Source organism: Gambusia affinis, linkage group LG12 (genome assembly GCF_019740435.1).
Source record: "Gambusia affinis linkage group LG12, SWU_Gaff_1.0, whole genome shotgun sequence".
Taxonomy (NCBI): Eukaryota; Metazoa; Chordata; class Actinopteri; order Cyprinodontiformes; family Poeciliidae; genus Gambusia; species Gambusia affinis.
The window spans coordinates 13,255,699-13,272,978 of NC_057879.1; the positions used below are offsets into that span (position 1 = coordinate 13,255,699).

The window sequence follows — 17,280 nt, forward strand, 5'->3', positions numbered from 1 at the left end:
GTCTGACACGGGGCGGGGCTTCTAGCAGGAGGTCACAACAATCATGGCGTGCAGAGGATTTATCATAAAATGGGGCAAAACAGAGTTCTATAGATCGCCAAATACCTTTTCCAGATGCTCAAGGTGAGCAGTAAAAGCGGCGTTCAGTTTCTGTCAGAAGAATATTAAGCCTGGCAGGAGACGTGTGTGTCTAGGTTTTCCTCTCGTCTAGTAATGTTAAGTTACCTAACCGTTCTGCCATCGTAAATGCAGCTGACTTTGTTTGGGGTAGGAAACCGGGGTTGTCAGTGACATCGACATATATTACTGTTATTATTACTAATTTCTGATGATGGTCATGGTTATTCCATTGCGGTTGCTTGTTTTAGGCTGTGGTAAATGGGCTGAAGTACACACACGCTGCATATTATGCAACCCACATTAAATACTTCATGTGGTTGTAACCAGAGGAGATTTAAAATTTTGCCATTTAGTTAGGTTTTGAGACTGTACGTAAAAGTTAATGATGGAGTACGTGGTCCGCTCTTAGAGGTTGGAAACAAAACTTGGCATTGCTGTTTCAACAAATGCTTAGGGACTGTCAACAAATAGCAACACCTAGCTATTGACCAGACATACAACTGGCAGTTTTGTTGCTAAAATGAACATTTTCAGTGCCACCTGGACCCAATGGTTTTATTGTTGTTTTCTCGTTTGTTTGGTTGTGTTTTATGTGCGGTTGATTGAATTTAGATAATTTTCTAAAAACATAATACACTTGGCTGGTTTATTAGTTGGCCATTTTTCTTAGGTAGCTAATGGCGCAAATTGTTCAAATATTAGTTTAAGAATAGTATTACCTTATAGAGTAATGCGTGAGGTTTCTTCCACACCATGGCTCTCCATTGTTTTCATGACTGAAAATATTTCCAAAAACCCAAATTTCTCATGTTGTAAGCATAGGAAGTATAAGTAAGGAGAATGTAGTACCTTACTTACTTACTTACTTACTTACTTACTTACTTACTTACTTACTTACTTACTTACTTACTTACAGCGAGCCGACTGTGACTTCTAGCCAGCACTTTCTCTTGCATGTTAACAAGAGGATTTCAAACTACAGGAATGTTATTAGGGAATAATATTTAGCCTATTAAATACTTCCCTTTATAAATCTTCAGTATGTCTTCATACCAACCGATACCGTACGTAAAAGGTTTTGCTTGTTTGGGGTTTTTTTGGCACAGGCTCAACCCATACCAGCAACAGAGGAGTGGGTTCCGCCGGGAAGCTAAAAGGACAGATACCAAAATGGGAAATGTCAACCAGCAACAAACCAAAACGTCACCCCCCGAGGCTGGCCCACCAAGACCCCCGCCTCCTCCCAAAGTCCAACGGCCAAGGCTCTTTAGACCACTGATGTTCACAGTAGGGGTATGCTGATGTCTGAATTATAACTAAATATGGAGATGAAGTATAGTAACAAAAGAAGATACATTTTTTTATTCTCTTGAAACACAACAAGTCTTGTCTCTACTAATAGCACAGGGCAATTATAGATGACTTGGGGACATCCCCTGAATGTGCCATGGGGGAATCTGATGTATGAAATCAGAAGATTGTTAACTTTGATTAAATGCCAACATCTGCAAATTGTTGCTGAAATAATATGTAGGACAGAAGATGGTTGGTTGTTTGACACCATGCCAGTTTGCAGGTTGTTCCTTTGGTGGGGCGGCCATTTTGCAGTATGAGACTCTGAAAGCAAGAGTTCAAACTGCAAAAGATGGAGAAGAGTTAGAAAAACTCGTAATGGTAAGGATTTTACAAAACTGTTTTACTCTGACTACCATCACTTTTTACGTTTGCTAACTGTTAACAATCAGCTTAATTTGAGTCACTTCCCCATCATTTTGTTAATGAGGGTTCCCAGGACATGGCGTACTGGCACGACTGGTGGAACCAACTGTCCAGCTTCCAGAGGCAGCTCCTCCTCCTGGTGTCCATGGTAGATGACTTCTGGAGAAGCCTTACCGAGGGACAGAGGACTGCTACTGGTAGTTTTAACAACAGATATATTTTGGATCTCATCAATTTTGGACGTCAGCCTGTCTGCAAAGTCTTAAAAGTCATGCAGTTTCTTCTGAACATCTTCCAGGAATTATAGCTATAAACGCTGCAGTTCTGTGTTGCTGGAGGATCCCGGCGATGCAAAGAACTATGATTAAGTACTTCACATCCAATCCAGCCTCCAGTGAGTATGGTTGTTGTGGAAAGTTAAAAGTAACTCAAATACAACTGTAAGGAGTTAATTTGTTTTCTATGCTCTGCTGTTTGTCTTTTTTTTTCTCCTACCCAGAAACACAGTGCCTTCCCATGATTCTGTCTTCCTTCAGCCACTACTCCATTATCCACATGGTGGCCAATATGTATGTCCTATGGACGTTTTCCTCTGGTATCGTCTCCCTCCTAGGCAAAGAACAGTTTCTTGCAGTCTACCTCTCAGCTGGTAAGTGGAGCAAAGGACAGAATCAATACTGGCCAAGTATTAAAACAATAGAGCAGTTTTATTTTGACCTAAGATAAGATCTTAAGCCAAAATAGGATTTACTTACTTCTTATAATGTAATTTTTTTGTAGTTGTACAACTACAGTATTGAGAAAATATTCACTAATTATGTAGAAAAGGTAAGTCTGGTATTTTTTTTTTTTTATATATATTCTGACGGTTTTGTGATTAAACTCAAGTCAAAGGTTTTCATATGTATGGTCAATTTAGATTAGGCCGCATAGCTCATTCAAGATCCAATACTTTATGAACCAAACAGCAGCCTGGAGTTGGTCTTTCACATTTTTCATATTTTTGTTATTGTACTGTTCTAGCTACTGTGTGATGTATTCAGGCAGCAGCAATTTCCAGTCTAACCACTAGATGCCACAAAAGTATAACTTTTGCCCTTTAATATCCATTGTTTAAAATGTGACAATGTCCACAGACAGAATTGGTTTTCATTTACTATACATCTTTTTTTTTTTTTTTTTAATGACTGAAAGTGTATGCTGTTTAGCTGTTCTACCATGAAACACAAGAAGACTTCAAATGCATAATTTAAGTCAAAAAACTAATATTTATGATCATGTTATCTTCTGAGTGGAGCTGGAACTCTGGTCCGTTAAGGGGAAAAAGTTAGATTCTATTCCCTTTTCGCATCTTTTTAAGACATTGCAAAAATATGTTTCTTTTTTTTTGCAATTTCAGGCGTGATATCTACCATGGTCAGTTATGTTTGTAAAACCGCCACCGGGCGATTCTACCCATCACTTGGGGCGGTAAGAATGTTTTTTAACCTAATATTTTATTATGAACGGTGAAAAGATCGTGATCTATGACTTTGTTTTATTCACAGTCAGGTGCGGTCATGGCTGTACTCGCTGCAGTCTGTACAAAAGTACCAGAGGCCAAGCTTGGCATAATCTTCCTTCCTATGGTCACTTTCACTGCCGGAAATGTACGTTTCACAGTTTCTACTGTTGTCCTATCCTCTGTGTGTCAAAGGTCTCTGGATGTTTGCTTTTTCTTACATTAAATGTGTAATGTCACTCCTCCATTGTGTTTTTGCTGCAGGATAAAGATTTAAATCTGTGCATGAACAAAGCAAACACGTGTGTGAATGTGTGAATGTGTAAGTACGCATGACTGAATGCACGGCATTCAGCAGTGCCTTGTTTAGAATTTTAAATATCTGGTTTTTATTTGGTTTTTAGGCTCTCAAAGCACTTGTGGCCATAGATACGGCGGGGCTCATCTTGGGATGGCGGCTGTTTGATCATGCTGCTCACCTTGGCGGAGCTCTCTTTGGAGTGTGAGTCCCTGACCCTTAACCCTCTTTTCAGCTTTCTTTCCATTTGCGTCGATCAAATTTTGCTTCTTGATTGGTGCAAATGTCACTGAGAAGGGAAATCTACTCCTTCTGTCTCGTTTTAACCATCTCCTGGTTTGGTTTACAGCTGGTATGTGGCGTATGGTCACAAACTAATTTGGAGAAGGAGGGAGCCTCTTGTGAAGCTGTGGCATGAGCTTCGCTCTAAGGGTGGCAAGGGATCCAGACCCGGAGGTGGGCCGGAGGTCAGACGTGGCGGTGGAGGACAGCCGTAACCCTACCTAAAGATCCCTGGAGTTCTTTACCAACAGGAATTCTCTGGTCATGGAAAAGATCTGGATGTTTTCCATTTGCTGAAGTGGGTTGTTATTTTTCATGAATAAATATTAAAATATGCAAACATCTAATCTGTTCAGTTTCAACAGCGAGTTAAAGGTTTGTTTTAATGGGGCCATATTGGCATTTTAGGTGCTTCCTTCCTAAAGCGTGGTACCGCAGTTTGTTTCATTCTAAAGCTTTGATATAAGTTTTAGAAACGTCATTGCTGGGTTTAAAAAATAAAAACATAGAAAAGTATAATCTCTGATGCACAGAACTTTTTTTCTTGTTTGGATTTGTTAATGAACTACCAACCATAGTTCTGTCCAGTCACATGAAACAAACGTGATTTATATTTGTTTGCACAGATGAATGTTTTGGATTGGTTCTGCCATCTTTATTATTAGAGGCCAAATTTGTTCTGTGTTGTTCTAATTATGCTGCCAACAGCCATCTTGTGGACAGAGAACAAAAATAACATTTGATTTTGGGTAACTGTTGTTGTACTGCAAGATTTAACTTGACGTTTTGCTACATTGTGTATACTGTCTTAGTGTCATTTGTCAGAAGTGGTATTTGCCCAGTTTTAAGACTAAGTCACAACAACATATGTTGCAATGTTTTGACAAGTGAAATCTTAGAATCTGAAAAGGATGGACTTTCTTTTTATTATCACTGAATACATACATTTTCTTTGACATAAAATGACATCTAAGTTAAAACAACCAATCAAATTCTCCTCTTTTGTAAAGCTGATTTTATTTATTTTTACATTCTGCTATCTCTATTGCTACAACACAATATATTCCTAATGTTCTGTGTGACTTGCTCCCAACTAAGGATGAGCAGAAACTTTACACCTTTGGAGTAATTAACATGACTTTAAGATTTTTTAATGGAACACTGCCATTTGCTATATACAGATATAGCAAATGGCTACAGCCTAAAATTCTTCATACTTTTGGTAATTGTTTTTCTTCCCTGGATATAGTGTTTGCAAGTAGAATGATTAGGATAATTGAAAGGAGGCCCACCAACTTCAGACTTGGAGCTCATCACCAAAGGTAAATCATGAAAATAGCAATGGAAACTTTAAAAAAGTTGTTCAGTAATTATAAGGAGTTCCTGATTGCTGTAACACCAATCAAGATTTGTCCATTGATTATTGAGATGGGGAATAAATCTGTGGCGCTAACTCATTAAGAGTGAATAAAGTATTCCTTTATTTTTAACTGTTTCACAAATAGGACAGAGTCCTTTAATTTTCTGGACCTGTATTAAATTTCATTTTTTTAAAGAAATAACTAAATACCTGTATATGAATAACTCAGGTTTTTAAACCTACTATTCCCTTTGAATAATTGCAGTTTAGCAAGTGATTCTATCAAGAATAAATTTTTACATCCGACTAGTCTGTGTTGTCATCACTATCCTGCGATGAGAACTACCTTCGGATCACACGAGACAAAAAGCATCAGCTGATTAGCATGAGGAGCGTTAAGCAATCAAACAAGTCTACCAAACTCCTCAACAGTCTCATCTCTTACTTCAGCCCAAATCATCCATTTGTAACTTCTTCATCCCCTACTCTTGTGATTGGCATAGCTTGGGAAACCAAACTGGGAAACCATGAGGTTGGAGTAGCAAAGCGGCATGAACCCGTAGATCTGCGCCAGCCGGTTCAAACAGTACGATCTCTGGAGAAGGTGCTCAGGACGATGCCACATTCCCTGATATCCACTGCTGGCATCTTTCTCAAGGTTGCGCAGGTCCACAGGCTTGACAAAGATCCCTGAAGGTCTGCGGACTGTGCCTGAATTTGAGTGTTTTATTAAATACAGAGCAACAGCAAAGTTCACAGCTATATCGTCACAGTTTTGGGTTTTGTCAACTAGGGCGTGTACTTCTGTAGGCTGATCCTGGAACAGTTGTAGGTAGCGCTGATGGAAGAAGGCAGCACCGATCAGAACCATGGAATACCTGCAGGGAGAACAGAACTAAGTAAGAGCAAACACAACCAGGATGCCAAAACAGGAAAAACTGAAGACAAATGCAAGGACAACTTACATGTCTCCTCCAGCCGCTTCTGGATTCTGCAGCTCGAAGCTGCCATAACTGTAAACTCCTCCAGCTGTTGAGACGTGTTTCCGAGGGACAAATCCAACTATTTGGTCTGGAAATTGCTTCAAGATATAGAAATGTAATGCTCAATTATATGACTAACATAGTAACACAGTTACTTTATAAAGCCTCAGTTTTAAGACTGGAAATGTTTTTTAATTTAATAGACAATTAATCTTATTACCTTCCACACAGAAAAAGCAAAAGTGATGTCAGGAACACTGACCAGGGTGTCATCATCCAGCATTAACACAACTAAATGGTTGAGAGAGAAAGAATCAGAAGGGATCAAAAGGAAAGAACACTCAAATACTAGGAAAAATTGACAAAAAATAAATAAAAAGTAGAGATTCACCAATCAACCTTTCCAGTCAGATTTCCATTTTTCTTCAATTAATCAACTCCACTTTTTTTAAATAAAGAGCTATAATATAAAAGAAAATAATGTGCAGCAGGTGCTTTGATAGAATTAGTAGTTTACTATCCAACCAAAAATTACAAACTACAAGAATACAATTATGCACGTCTCTAACTTTCACGTGATATAAAAAGTGCATCAAAGTGCCTCCTGTTGGTTGGTTGATTGAGTTCACAGTTTTATTATACAATAAATATGGGAAAAACTCAGGATCTTTGGTGTTTGTCTTGGCAATAATTTAGTAGTTGATCAAGCAAAAATGGTCTAATTCCAGTCTCCGGTCTGTTGAATGGCACGTCTCTGGTTAAAGAATTAAATAAAAAAAAAATTAAAAAAATCTATGAATATTTTACACATTGCAAGTTAAAAATTCACTGACCATTGGTGGCAATCTCAGAGAACGGTTGTAGCCTGTTGCGCATTTGGTTGCTCGCCTGTTCTTTAAAGACCACCCGGACTGGATGAGGACCCAGGGATTCCCACAGCTTTGCCGGAGTCTGCTCCCTGATGTTGTTCCAAACTACGATGATCATCTGAAGATGAGGCACTGCCTGGTAATGGTTCAGGAGTTTAAGTAAAATGTCTGTGCGGTTGTAGGTTTGGATGATGATGGTAAACTTCTCTTCTGGGGCATCTGCAGGTTCACCCAGAGCAGGGTTTCCCTTTGGCGGGGCTGCTCTGCGCAGTACCCCCAGGACCCCGGCAACACCTCCATGCTCCTCGGCAGGGGGCAACAGAGCTGTCAAGGCTGCTCCGATCAAGAGGATCAGCAGGAGTGGAAAAATGATACACTTTCGCCGAATTCCAAAGCAGCAAAGCTGAAGCCTGCAAAGAGGAGGAGACATAAACTGAGTTTTCTTTTAGAAAAAAACGTAATGCACTAACTGAATGCAAAGTTTAATTTTAATTGGTAATCATGTGCGGTACACAGCTGCAAACATAATTTCCTGACCCTTTTTCATCTCACAAAAGGAATGGGAGCTTGGCAAAATACAATTTTCGCCCAGAGGCAACTACATATCATTATGGAAAAAAAATTGTCTTCAAACAAAGAAAATTCTGATGTTTGCAATAAGGTAGATATTATACTCTGTAGTCTACACGGCCTACTGTTACACTGAATTTTGCTCGTCTTATTTACTAATAAAATTGACATATTTAGTTTATGTAGAAGATAGAGCAGACGAACAACACAGAGAAGTATTGAGCACATTCTATGCTAAAGAAAAAGCAGGGGCATATGCAGCAGCACCTTTCTCTTGTTTCATTTGCACACTGCAGGCAACAAACCCAAAAAAACGTTTAAAAATATACTTAGAATACGTGTATTTGTAGCATTTAAAAAAAATAAACACACTTGTTATTCCTAATCCTAATGAGCTATATTATAGAATATGGATAAAATAGTTTTCCTTTGTTGTTCTGGCATTCTGAACAACAAAGGATGGGTCAAATCAATACTAAAATATCAAGAGTCTCATGCACTGATTTGAAAAATATTTCTCGCTATTTGTTTTCGTGACTGCTCATATTTCTCTGCCGATGCTGTGAACTTTCTCCTGTGTATTGCAAATGTTTCTCTCTGTTGAGTTTAGTGTTTTCACATCTCACTAGAGAATATTTTCTACTCTTTTATTTATAACTCACCTCATTTTGTTTGCGTTGAAATCATCTCGTTCGGGTTACTGTGTCGCCATATTGGTTGCGTAGCTATGACGTAACTAGCTGACAAGAAAAAGAAGACGAAATGTCTGCTTTTAGAGACAGACGTGAAAAAGTGGGTTGAGCCACACGTTGGAGCTCAAAGGTGATTGGAGAAAATATGTGGGAGGTTTTTTTATGTAAGTATTTTAAGAGAACTCTACAATCTATGTTGTCTTGGTTTGTTGGATAATACCGGAAAAAGACTCGGCAGACCTAAGTCTCAGCTGCATACATACAGAGCACAGCTCAGTGTATTCAGACGCGCAAGTGTACTTTTGACATAACAAACGTAAATATTAACTCTTTTTTTTCGGATCCAGGATTGTTTAACGAAAATAACAGAGAAGCATGCCGTTATTTCCAGCCCTGAGCTGTCCCACAGTCCAACTCTTCAATGGTCTGGAAATCCCAATACTTGGATTAGGTCTGTATTAGGTTTAAAATGTGACAGTTAAAGTTGGAAGATTCAAAAGAAAAATGTTTAGAATATGTTCTCATATTAAATTGTCTTTGGGTTTTTTGCGTTATATGTTCATGTTGTCTAATTTGCTTTGAAAGGCACAGCTGCAAGTTCTCTATCTTGTCACTTTCTGTTATGTATGTGCATGTTATACTGCAGTTGTCCACTGGGGACAAAGAGAGTGAGTTCTTTTCTGTAGGCAGCAATGTTCTGAAGAAGAAGAGATGGAACCTGTGAATAAATTGAATACATCTATCTAACGAAAGGATGTGTGGTTAATTGTGAATATGAGTACTGAAGAAGAAAACGCAGCAAAAATTAACATAATTTTCGAGACAAGTTTATTTGTAATGCTCTAAATATTTATACGTTTTTTTGCAAAGCCAATAAATACATTGGTCCAAAACAATTCCTCTGATCGATACTCATCCAGAATTGTGATTTTGGTCTGTGTTTTTAACAACGTTTTTGCTGAAACACATGAGGGTGTTGGAACAAGAATTCTTTGGTCTCCTGTTTTTGATGCTGTTGTGCATCATCATCAAGAAGACCTTTTAAAAGATTTACATTAACAGCCTGTAAGACAAAGACAGTAAATTCTCAATAGTATTTCTTTATTTTAAAAACAGCTGAGAGATCAAATCTTCATTGAATGCCACAATGTTCTGCATCTGTTTTGTTGGCTATATTTCTTCTGGTGCATGTTTGGTCTCATCAGAGATGTTTTTGTTCTTTGACTGTCAGGTACATCTTACCATGGCGGATACTCACATGATGCCATCCTGTACGCTCTCACTCAATGTGGTATTCGCCACCTTGACACAGCAAAGCGGTATGGCTGTGAGGAGAAGCTGGGCAAAGCTATCAAAGAGAGTGGGCTGCAACGAAGTGAACTATGGCTCACTAATAAACTCTGGCCTGGGGACTATGGATACAAAGCTGCAAAAAGAGCCTGCCTGGACTCTTGCACAGCAATGGGGGTTGAATATTTTGGTATGAGCCGGGTACAATTGATATAGCTTTGTAAAACAAATGTAATAGTCAATGTGTTGTCACAAAGCCTCTCTAACAACCAGCCTTTAGTAATAAAAGTTTGCTTTCTTTACCGTCTTCATCTTTTACCTTTGAATAGATTCTGACATCTTCTTGCTTGTTTTTGGTTTGCTTGTGTAATGGTTAGGTTTTCTCTTGCTTTTTAGATCTGTACCTGATGCATTGGCCAGAGCCATTAAAACCTGGTTGTTCTAACAGAGAGATTAGAGCTGAGACATGGAAAGCTCTGGAGGACCTTTACAAAACAGGTAGAAGGACTTGATGTAAATATTAAACTGATTTCACAGGGCGCAGCATGTCGCAAAAACGTTCCTCATGCTGTTAATTTTTGCACCTTCCTGAGAGTTTCTATTATTTCAGCTCATTTTAAAACACAATTTGGAACATTTTCCAACTGAGACTTGGACCATGTGCCGCTTCGGTAATATTTAGTTCACATAACAGGAACTTTTTAACGTGTTCTTTAATTAGTAACTATCCCAAGGGAAGAGTTGTCAAGTCGACTGATTTCTCAAGCCTATGTATCAATCTGAATAAGTATCCAAACCAAATCTAGTTTAACACAACAAATGTAATGCATTTACCTAATGATCTCCAGAGATTACAACTCCACTTCTTTCTCAGATAGCTCCATCTGAATGTCCGTCAGCTTCTTCTAACTTGTTTGCACAATTGTTTTTCAATTTTAATTATGACTTTACTTTACAGATGTTTCCCAATCATAGCACAGACTCCTGTGCTTTCTTCTGTCTTCTGGAATTGTATCTGTAGAGCCAGAACACAAACCTAGACATAGGGCAACGTTACAGCTATAATCTGACCTTATCGTTGCAGGGATTTGTCGTGCTATTGGGGTGAGTAATTTTATGGTCCACCACCTGGAGCAGTTGAAGGAAGACTGTAGTGTCGTGCCACATGTTAACCAGGTAATTTTCCCATTCGTTCAGTTCATTTAAGTGTATTTATTCTTCAATTAGAGGATTACGGTAGATTAGATTAGATTCAGGATTGGCAAACTTTTAAGATTGTTCTGTGGCTCCCTGCAATATTTTTTTAAATGGTCTTTTTATAGATGCCTCAAAACATTGTCCTGCTTATTTAATAACTTTGCCAGGTGGAGTATCATCCTTTCCAACAGCCCAAACACTTGATGGAGTATTGTCGGGAGAATGGGATCGTGTTTGAAGGCTACAGTCCCCTGGCCAAGGGTCAAGTCCTCAACGATCCTGTTGTGCAACAAATAGCAAAAAAGCACGGACAAACGACTGCTCAGATCTGCCTTCGCTGGAGTATTCAGGTAGTCGCATTGTCTCACTGCCGCTGTGGTTTTTGTATCTCTGCGTGTTGTTAACCAAAGTCATATTGTCTGAAAATTATTCCCCAGAATGGAGTTGTCACTATTCCAAAGTCCATAAAAAAGAACAGGATACAGGAAAACTGCCAAGTGAGTTATGAGCCTGTCGTCTTTTGAGCCTTCTTAATATCCGTACACTGAGGAAAGATTTTGGTCTGGTGAACGAAGGATGATATTTCTATCAATTATACAGTTTTACCTTCTAAATGATGGGCTCTTTACCAGGCTCTAAAGTGATTTAATCTAAATGGCACAACACAGATTTCACTTACGATAAATCACACTAAAGATTTTCTGTTTTATGCCAGTTAGGATGTCATAATTTCAATTTTCCAAGTTTTCTAATAATAAGTAAAGTTAATATTTTAGTTTTCTTCAATTTCAAAAGTTTACATAAAACTTAATTCTTGTTAGAACCACCTTTTAAACTGCAAATCCTAGGTCAAAAATTACATCTTTCTGCAAACATCTCTCAAAGATTTGATGAAATTGTAGCCCATTCCTCCTGACAGAACTATTTTGAGGTATTGCCTTAAAATACATCCAGAAATGTGCCTCCGTTTATTAAAAAAGTTAAAATTAGAACCTTACAAAGTTCTTTAAAAGGCCTAGTTATCTTTGACCTAATCTTTCAAATTTAAGTAACGAAAACAGTGATAAAACTTCTTTTTCTAGGATTTATTTTGCATTTCACTTTCTGCCATCTTATACACAGGTGTTTGGGTTCCAGCTTGAAGAGAAAGACATGGTAGCTTTAGGAAATCTACATGACGGACGGCACGTAAGCTGGGATCCTACAAATGTGGATTAAAATTTACCAGGAAAAACAAAAGGAAGAAAAATCCCGGTCATAACTTTGTGACAGCTGGAGAAACAGTCCTTTTTATGTGACTTCTTGTAGGAGGCCACCGATGTGGATTTCTTTTAAGTCTTAACTTCACATGACAAACTGCATGGGAATTCATTGTGGTTAGCATACTTTTTGTAGTTTTACCTCCTTTAAAGTTTCATATTTAAAACGTGACGATTGTACTTTTTTGGTATTATTTGAAGTCGATTATCTTCAATAATTGTTGCAGAACTTCCATCATTGGATACATTTTTAGAAAAAATCTTCAGATCGTGTACATTTAGTGTTGGGAATAAATTTTATGTTTTCAACCGTGTCAATTAATGTAATAAATAACACTCTAATATATTTGGTTTACAAAGTTTAAAAATCAAGAAAATTTACCAGAAGTAAAATACACTTATGTGCTTTAATATTTGGTATATGATCAATTTTGTAAATATCTCCATCGTAATTGATGGGAATTAAAAGTGTAAGACATTTAAATAAAAATAAAAGTATGTTAAGTGTTTCATATTTTGCAGAAATTTGGGAAATGTATGCGAGTTGTTGAACAATCTAGAACATGGTTTATGCTGTAAAAGGTTCAAATTGAATCATCGGCTTTGAACACACAACCCATACTGGGCCTGAACAGAAACGTCTGGAGCAACAACCATTGGAAAAAAAAAAAATTCTGGACTGTGTGGAAGATTACTGTAACTTCAGTAACTCCTACATTTCTCTTTAACCTTTAAGGACACAAAGGGACGAGAACAGTCTTAGTTAGCAATATCATTTAATCTTTCCCCCTCAGAATCACTGTTGCACATAAGTTACATTTTGTTTTTTTGTTTTTTTCAATTTCACAGGTTCTTTTTTCCTTTCTTCAAACTTCCAGTTTGAGCTCCCTCTCGTATCAAACAAACACAAAAAAAAAAGAAAGCAGATTGTATTATACAAAAATGCAAACCAATTTTCACACAGTGAATTCTCTTACAAAGTCATAAAATGGCGTATTAATGGCTACATCCACATTGGAGGAAGATAATTCTAGACATTCCTTAATGGAGTATAATATACATATAAAAACCTTTTTTTTTTCTTGCTGAAATCAAACCTGTACCTTAATTTAAGAGATATTTTACAAGGGAGTAATAATATAAAAATCCATTTGTGAATTTCCTCAGAAAGTCTGAGAATAAAATGTGAGCCTCAAACAGCAGTAACAGAGGTCAGTGGTCAAGGGTGTGGGTGGCTGTTTTATCATCAAAAGAGTGTAGGCAGCAGTTTCACTCAAAACAAAACACACAAGATTGAAATTAACATCTTTGCCATTTACTATAAAGTAAACTTCCCTCATACAATCACTGCACAAACGCTCTGCTAAGTGAATAGGTGTTTTAGGCTCATTCAGACCTGTGGTGACCCATCAAGCAGAACAAGCTTTTTGGTAGTTTTGGCTTACTCAAACTTAGAGCTCATTGGTACAACTCTAAATTGTGATGTGTTAATTTTTTTTTTTCAGACCTAATGCTCCTTGAACAAATAATGTAAAAAGAGCATTACAGAGGAAATGAGAGCTAATCTGTCAGAAGAAACATCCTGGTTATTGTCACTGGAGCGGTAGTGGGGCGAAGGGGAGCGCAGACCCAAACCTGTTCTAAAATCTCAACACTACGACCAGGTACAGCACAATTAAAGGGGAGTAACCCAAAAAAAAAAAAAGAAAGAAAAAAGAAATGAAAAAAATACAAAGAAAAATGAGGGTACGTTTCCTACAATACAATCTATCACACACGAAAAAAAAAAAAACATCTCCATATAAATTTCTCCAAAGTTACAGATTTTTGTCTTCTTCGGAAGCATATTCTATAAAGAACAACTTTGTTTGAACACAAAAGATTTAAGTGAACACACATCAATGCACACAGAGGTCCTTCGTCTGGGAAAGGATAAAGTCTGTGTTGGCAACCAGTGGACAGAAAAACAAATAATAAAAATAAAAACGAACAAAAAAAGAACAACATTTAGCTGATTCTAAGTAGAGATCATTTAATATAAATGCTGAGCAAGTAGAGTAAGAGGTGGCACATTAATAGTGCTTTAGTATATTAATGTATGTATACATACTCATATGTATAAGTGAGCTGTGTACCTAAACAATAAATGTAGCAAGGAGCAGCCTGAGGCTTTTAAGTGTGGATGGAGAGAAAAAAAAAAAATTGCTATCCTTGTGCTGACAAATTAAAAGAGGCGCCCTACAATACCTGATGTTTATGCCTTGAACTGATCCATCAGTGATCAGGGATTTGTCCGACAGTTTATAAGCAAAATGAGGGCTCAATATAACAACTTGACTCAGAGCAACTCTTTATCTTTTTAACCGTTCGAGCACATGAACTCATGCTAATTGTTTACAGAAGGCAGAGAGCTCCGTGTTGAGAATCAGTGGTAAACAGTTCATCTGTTAAAGAAAGAGCTATCACAGTAGTAATGGTGGTGACGAAGACAGCAAGGGATGGTAGAACCAATATTAAATTGACTTCTTGGTCAGTTGTCGTAAATGCACTTCAGGACAGTTTGGAAGACGCAGCAGATTTGTCTCCTCAGTAACCAACACTGCCGTTCTTCGAGCTGTAAACAGGTTTTGCAATCCGTTGTTGAGCCTCAACAACAGGATGATTTCCCCAGGATTAGCAGAAAATGCAAATATTCTAAAGAAACGAGGGCACGTTTTCAGCAATGCTTCAGAAGGTTTTCAGGAGATAAGCTGCACCGCCCAAAATTGTAACAATGTAAAGCAAACAATCAAAATTAAGCAAAGCAAAAAAACAAAACAAGGGAAGGCAACTTCATAGAAGTTATGAGAACAAGTGACAAGATAATCCCAATGGGGAGGCCTCTGTGTGGCCAGAAGAGAAGCTCTGGTGAGGGAAATGCTTTTGATTTTTTTTTTCTTTTTAATTAGCCTTAATTTCAAGAAAAATGTCATATTTTATTATGAGCCAGGCCTAGCTGTGCTCAGAAACGCAGGCAAAAGGTGCTGAACGTAAACCACGTCAAGGTCACACCGCAACCAAGAGAAGCACCGACTATTTCCCTTATCGAAAAAGAAATCTCATTATCAACACAACTGCAATCTCTAAAACAGAATGCTTTCATTAAATAGATACTGCTTTCAAGTATGAAATAGAAATTATGCTGTTCATAAAATTAAATAATAAAAATTATACTTCCCGAAGAAATGCATTTCTAAAAAAAATAGCACCCTGACGTGTCCATTTTGGCTGAGTAACTGGTGAAATTTCTGCGTTTTCCCTCCACAGACGTCTGCATCTGGCCAACCTCTCGCTACGATTTTGGGGGTGAGCGCCAAGCCACACGTTAGCTCTTTCCTATATTAAAGCCACATTAAAAAACTAAACTTTGAGATACGCTCCTTGAAATGTATGTGATGTGAAAGTGCTTTCTAACTTGTGCACCTCTGCATGTAACCCTTCAAACTACAAGTACGGTCCTACGGGCAGCACTCGCACCACCCCTGTTTTTTTGGGGGGAGGGAGGGATGGTGGGGAATTCAGTTTAATCCTGCTTTTATGGCATTTTATCAATTTTAATAAATATACACATGCTGCCATCATCACCACCATTTATTTTTCCTGATGTATCAATTTTGAGCCTTGTTAATCAAATACCAGTACAAAAAAAAAAAAAAAAAAACAGAAAAGAAAAAGAAATAACACACAAGAAATGTTATTATATGCTCTGGTTTCCAGGCAAGGAAAGTCATAAAAAAGCTCATTCACAGAACAAAAAGAAAGAAAATCATCACGGCAGATACTGCTCATCTTCTAAATAGAATGGGTGTATGTGTGCCTGTGCATGCTTTTCAAATGAGCATCTTGTATGTGTTTGCATGTGTTTGTGTGTGTGTGTTTGTGTGTGTGTGGGCGTGTACATAAGTGTGTGTTCCTATGAGCAGGAGTGGACAACACCATTCTTCTGCATCTCCGAACCAGCAACAACTGGATCAGAACACATGCTCAATGCAGCCGTCTTATTGGTCAGTGACAGCATGGACCCGCCCACTGCATTTTCTTGCAGGCTGCTGGAGCCGTTGGACACTTCGCTGGATGAAAAGTGGAGAGAGAGAGAGAGAGAGAGCTGTATGAGCACATGTAAGAACAAAAAACAGAAAAGATGCAAGGGGGGAAAAAATGACATATTAAAAGACACCAATTTCTGACGGGGGCTTTAAGCTGCATATGCATGTCAAGGTGTTTTTATTTCCTTGCTGCAAAAACGTCACAATAAAATGATTCCTATACATAGCAGCAGAGGGAAACCATTTAATTAATTACCTCCTAAACCTGGCAGGGGAGGTTGAACAGAAAACTGCAGCGACTTAATAGAAGAGTGTAGAATTTGGCCCTCTGATAAAAAAAAGGTTATACTCACCCGAGAGCCAGAGAGATTTCTTCCAACTGGTTCTCGTGCTCTGGTTGTCCATTCTCTGCAGACTGCATTTTGTACTGCTGGACTTCATGAGCTACTTGGTTTTCCTGCTGTGGGCAGAAACAAAATATATACGAGAACAAAAAACTCCCATCAGTGGAGGTGTCAAATAATGTAAGATTTGTCAAGCATCTGTACTTAAGTATTTATTTTTCTGTCAATTTCTTACTTTTACTCCTAATATCTTAATTCAAATATGTGTGCTTTCCACTTCTTAAATTACTTTCATGGTGGGGGGGAAAAAAAAAAATGACGTGAAGCCATTTTAAAATCTCCACCTCATGGACAGAAAGTTTGTCAAAGTGGTAGTAACGCAACAGTCAGATGCATAAAACACCAAAAACAGAAGAAAAACACATTTGTGTGTGAGAAAAACATGAAAGAAGTAAGATTGCAAAATAAAGGGAAAAACTAATTCTGAGGAATTCCCCATCAACGGTCTTATTTAAATGATAAGACCGCTGATATATCAGCTCATACATTTCCATGCTGTCTGCTCAACGAAGGAACAATTTGTGGCAAATGCACCGTTTTATCGACCATGAGCTTCTGGCGTTCAGGAACTTGCCGTCAAATCTTCTAAAACACAAACAGGTAAGCTTGTACGTTTGGGTGTTATTTAGTAGTAGTTATCTGTGTTGTAAG

The 17,280-nt window shown here is 37.9% G+C and overlaps 4 protein-coding genes across 7 annotated transcripts in view; 2 read left to right on the top strand and 2 right to left on the bottom strand.

The window, feature by feature from the left end:
* parla (presenilin associated, rhomboid-like a) lies at positions 1 to 5,513 on the top strand. 2 transcript variants are annotated; one of them, XM_044133496.1, is made up of 10 exons: positions 1 to 123; positions 1,227 to 1,413; positions 1,690 to 1,794; positions 1,904 to 2,036; positions 2,117 to 2,233; positions 2,339 to 2,488; positions 3,239 to 3,309; positions 3,387 to 3,488; positions 3,745 to 3,842; positions 3,988 to 5,513. In XM_044133496.1, the coding sequence occupies exons 1-10, from the start codon at positions 44 to 46 to the stop codon at positions 4,133 to 4,135; spliced, it is 1,191 nt and encodes a 396-aa protein (XP_043989431.1). In that variant the 5' UTR covers positions 1 to 43; the 3' UTR covers positions 4,136 to 5,513. The 2 variants fall into 2 exon arrangements, with proteins under 2 accessions (XP_043989431.1, XP_043989432.1); XM_044133497.1 differs by having other exon boundaries at positions 2,138 to 2,233.
* extl2 (exostosin-like glycosyltransferase 2) lies at positions 4,160 to 8,464 on the bottom strand. Its single transcript, XM_044133499.1, has 5 exons — positions 8,365 to 8,464; positions 7,097 to 7,542; positions 6,484 to 6,554; positions 6,246 to 6,361; positions 4,160 to 6,158 (listed from the first exon to the last, which is right to left on the bottom strand). The coding sequence occupies exons 1-5, from the start codon at positions 8,367 to 8,369 to the stop codon at positions 5,756 to 5,758; spliced, it is 1,041 nt and encodes a 346-aa protein (XP_043989434.1). The 5' UTR covers positions 8,370 to 8,464; the 3' UTR covers positions 4,160 to 5,755.
* Positions 8,410 to 13,894, top strand: zgc:110366 (uncharacterized protein LOC550476 homolog). 2 transcript variants are annotated; one of them, XM_044133500.1, is made up of 8 exons: positions 8,410 to 8,558; positions 8,742 to 8,845; positions 9,626 to 9,874; positions 10,081 to 10,182; positions 10,769 to 10,860; positions 11,049 to 11,231; positions 11,319 to 11,378; positions 12,004 to 13,894. In XM_044133500.1, the coding sequence occupies exons 2-8, from the start codon at positions 8,770 to 8,772 to the stop codon at positions 12,097 to 12,099; spliced, it is 858 nt and encodes a 285-aa protein (XP_043989435.1). In that variant the 5' UTR covers positions 8,410 to 8,558; positions 8,742 to 8,769; the 3' UTR covers positions 12,100 to 13,894. The 2 variants fall into 2 exon arrangements, with proteins under 2 accessions (XP_043989435.1, XP_043989436.1); XM_044133501.1 differs by lacking the exon at positions 8,742 to 8,845 and having other exon boundaries at positions 8,445 to 8,558.
* Positions 12,900 to 17,280, bottom strand: part of rc3h1b (ring finger and CCCH-type domains 1b) — an 18,816-nt gene continuing 14,435 nt past the window's right edge. Inside the window, exons 19-20 of one of the 2 annotated variants that reach the window (XM_044133489.1) lie at positions 16,579 to 16,685; positions 12,900 to 16,244 (exon numbers count right to left, since the gene is read on the bottom strand). In XM_044133489.1, coding sequence (XP_043989424.1) covers positions 16,178 to 16,244; positions 16,579 to 16,685 — 174 coding nt within the window. In that variant the 3' untranslated portion in view covers positions 12,900 to 16,177. Of the gene's footprint in view, positions 16,250 to 16,578; positions 16,686 to 17,280 lie in introns of both variants that reach the window. The other variant, XM_044133488.1, reaches the window with a different exon arrangement.

Bases quoted from the DNA above. Each gene is read 5' to 3' on its own strand.
- zgc:110366 (XM_044133500.1), top strand. From the start codon at position 8,770: ATGCCGTTATTTCCAGCCCTGAGCTGTCCCACAGTCCAACTCTTCAAT. The intron at 8,846-9,625 runs GTCTGTATTAGG...TTTGACTGTCAG, and splicing joins AATCCCAATACTTGGATTAG to GTACATCTTACCATGGCGGA. The intron at 10,861-11,048 runs GTAATTTTCCCA...TAACTTTGCCAG, and splicing joins TCGTGCCACATGTTAACCAG to GTGGAGTATCATCCTTTCCA.
- parla (XM_044133496.1), top strand. From the start codon at position 44: ATGGCGTGCAGAGGATTTATCATAAAATGGGGCAAAACAGAGTTCTAT. The intron at 2,489-3,238 runs GTAAGTGGAGCA...TTGCAATTTCAG, and splicing joins TGCAGTCTACCTCTCAGCTG to GCGTGATATCTACCATGGTC. The intron at 3,310-3,386 runs GTAAGAATGTTT...TTTTATTCACAG, and splicing joins TCTACCCATCACTTGGGGCG to TCAGGTGCGGTCATGGCTGT.
- extl2 (XM_044133499.1), bottom strand. The intron at 6,555-7,096 runs GTCAGTGAATTT...TCAACCATTTAG, and splicing joins CTCTGAGATTGCCACCAATG to TTGTGTTAATGCTGGATGAT. The intron at 6,362-6,483 runs GTAATAAGATTA...TATATCTTGAAG, and splicing joins TTGCTTTTTCTGTGTGGAAG to CAATTTCCAGACCAAATAGT.